General features: G+C 41.3%; 1 protein-coding gene across 1 annotated transcript in view; it reads left to right on the top strand.

The window, feature by feature from the left end:
- Positions 1–1804: 1804 nt before the first annotated feature.
- LOC104965396 (V-set domain-containing T-cell activation inhibitor 1-like) overlaps positions 1805–2914 on the top strand; it is a 6940-nt gene continuing 5830 nt past the window's right edge. Inside the window, exons 1-2 of the mRNA XM_010794350.1 lie at positions 1805–1813; positions 2522–2722. Of these exons, the coding sequence (XP_010792652.1) occupies positions 1805–1813; positions 2522–2722 (210 nt within the window). The remainder of the gene's footprint in view (positions 1814–2521; positions 2723–2914) is intronic.

Here is a 2914-nt window from a genome sequence, read left to right on the forward strand (position 1 = left end):
TAAGAAGTAGAAAGTACAGGTATTTGTGTTCAACATGTAAGAAGTAGAAAGTACAGGTATTTGAGTTCAACATGTAAGAAGTAGAAAGTTCAGGTATTTGTGTTCAACATGTAAGAAGTAGAAAGTACAGGTATTTGTGTTCAACATGTAAGAAGTAGAAAGTACAGGTATTTGTGTTCAACATGTAAGAAGTAGAAAGTACAGGTATTTGTGTTCAACATGTAAGAAGTCAAAGTAAAAAGTCGTCAGAAAAATAAGTAGTGGAGTAAAGTACTGATACCAGAAACATGTACTTAAGTACAGTAACAAAGTATTTGTACTCCACTACTTCCCAACTCTGCCTTTACCCAGCATGTTGGGTATGAATGTGTGTGTACGTGAATAACCCCCAGGCTATACTTTGCATAAGGGACACACCCTTTGAGTACAGGCTAGTGCACGCTTAAAGCCCACATGTCCTAACAAGAACACTTATATATACTCTTTGCCCTGTTGGCTAATGCCTCACAAATGAATTTCAACGTGTTACCATCTCCTTTTGAGAAGCCTTTTGATGCGTTCTGTCAGAAACCGTAGCAGATGCTCCGCTTTCACACATTCCTCCATAACGTACATTCGTCCTCGCCGCAATAAAAAGTGTCAGCGGACGAGTTTACCAGATTTCTTTCCTGCTTTATCTTTTGGGCGCAGACCCTACAAGCTGTCTGTGTTGCAGATGGGATTTTTAGCCTCAGCTGGCGGTTTTTCTGCAGGAGGAGAGTGAGCAGTCGGGCTGTAGGATTAGAGGAAGAGGAGGGTTTGCTTTGCTGCATCGCACTTATTCTGTCTAATTAAAAAGGCCGTCTGGAGACCGCCTGTCTCCCGGCTTCACCCGGCCCATATTCAACCCGCTCTGATGGGAGAAGATGTGTGTCTTGACCTCGCTGTTTGTTCTTTTAAACCTTCCTTCGTCTTTCTCCTGTTCGTTTCAATTTAAGTTCAATTCACAAAGCTACATTGGCATGACTATAACGACATTAGTATTGACATAACAATGCTCTTCTTAATGTCATTTTTGTAAAGCACTTTGAATTGCCTTGTGTTGAAAGGAGCTATATAAATAAACTTGCCTTTCTTTATACCAAGATAAGAAAATAAGTACTTTATTGATTCCAATTTATGACATTTTTGTGGTGCAGCAGCGTAAAAAGACATGGCATTTTACAATAAAAATGATAAGACTAGAAATAAAATAAACACATACACTATATTGAGATATAATTAAATTCTTCGAACATATACATTTGGAATAAATTGTTGGGGGAGAAAAGAAAAATACTTTCTTTACAAGTGAAAAAAAGTATTTTTGAACAAATTCAACATAAACAACCCACCCCCCCTCCCCCGTCCCATTTCTTAACCCCTTTCTTAAAATCAATAACAATATAAATTATTGATTATTGTGCAGAAAATAACAGATCAAATATACATAAAACACATCAATACAAGAATGAACATGTTCCTATCTAACACTTTGCTGCAAACAGACTTGGTTAGGTCCAAGATGCCCTTGAGTGTGTGCAGTGATTGAAGTGAGCAACATTGCAGACACACACACACACACACACACACACACACACACACACACACACTTGCAAGATCAGGGCAGCCTCTGCTGATGATCCTGCTGCTGATACAGTTGTAACGGTGCAGACAGAGACAGATCCCGAGGGCTGAACGCAGGGAATCTGAATTATAGATGAAGTCTAACAGAAATTCTACAAATAAACAAGAACATGTTTCCCACAATGCAGCAGTGGTAAACATGTCGCGGGTGAGGAGGCACAGTTAGTGTTTTTATCTCCCGTTCGAACCATGTAAGCGTCTTTGTATCTCAAAGCGTGTATCGAATTTTCTCCGTCTTCATAATAGATGTGTTTTCTGTAAATATTTCATGCTCGGCTGACTGAAAACTCTGAGAGATATGGAGAGGGAGGGGGGGGGAGAGGCAGAGGCAGGGTTTAAACCCCCTCCTCTCTCCCCCTCCAGGACGCTCTTCACCAGCTATTTTAAATCGAGGCTAAAAACACGACACTACAAAAACAAAATTATTAACATATACGGTATATCTATTTTTTTATTTTCTTAAAGAAATACATTTTTTATTCGAAACAAAAAATAAATAAATAGGAAGTTATTAACACACAAGTTATTTAAAGCACTTTGAATTGCCTCTGTGTCTGACAATGTGCTATATAAATAATAATACGTTTATTTATCATAGCACCTTTCACAGAAATAGATTTCACAAAGTGCTTCACAAGAAAGTACAAAAGTTAAAACTTAAGAGCACAGAAACATGAGGCGGAAATGTAAGGTCAACATAAAAACAAAACACAGACCACGTGGAGTCCTGAGAGGAACAAACAGAACAGAACAACATCACACACATCTCAGTAGAAATCAAAGCCAGAGGGGTAAACGCACCTTACCTACAGGCCCTGCTCACATGTGTTAACTTGTCCCCCCCTCTCTCCTTCAGGGCGCTCAGGATTCGACAGGAGGACAGGAGGGATTGGTGGCCCCTCCCTTCGCAGCGTTCCCCCCTCCCCCCCCTCCTCAGAACGGGCTGCCAGGCGCAGAGTTCGTCCCCGCGGCCATGTTCGCAGCCGGGGTCCAAAGCCCAGCAGAGGTGGGGGCCGGGGCCATCATAGGCAGCCCCTCTGCCTCCCCCAACAACAACGTAAGCATGAAGACTTTTATGCAAAATCCACTTGTTCATGTCTCTTCTACATCAACATGTGTCCCCTCTTCTTCGTGTCTCTTCTACATCAACATGTGTCCCCTCTTCTTCATGTCTCTTCTACATCAACATGTGTCCCCTCTTCTTCATGTCTCTTCTACATCAACATGTGTCCCCTCTTCTTCATGTCTC

This window comes from Notothenia coriiceps, unplaced genomic scaffold (genome assembly GCF_000735185.1).
Source record: "Notothenia coriiceps isolate Sejong01 unplaced genomic scaffold, NC01 NC01_scaffold00037244, whole genome shotgun sequence".
Classification (NCBI taxonomy): domain Eukaryota; kingdom Metazoa; phylum Chordata; class Actinopteri; order Perciformes; family Nototheniidae; genus Notothenia; species Notothenia coriiceps.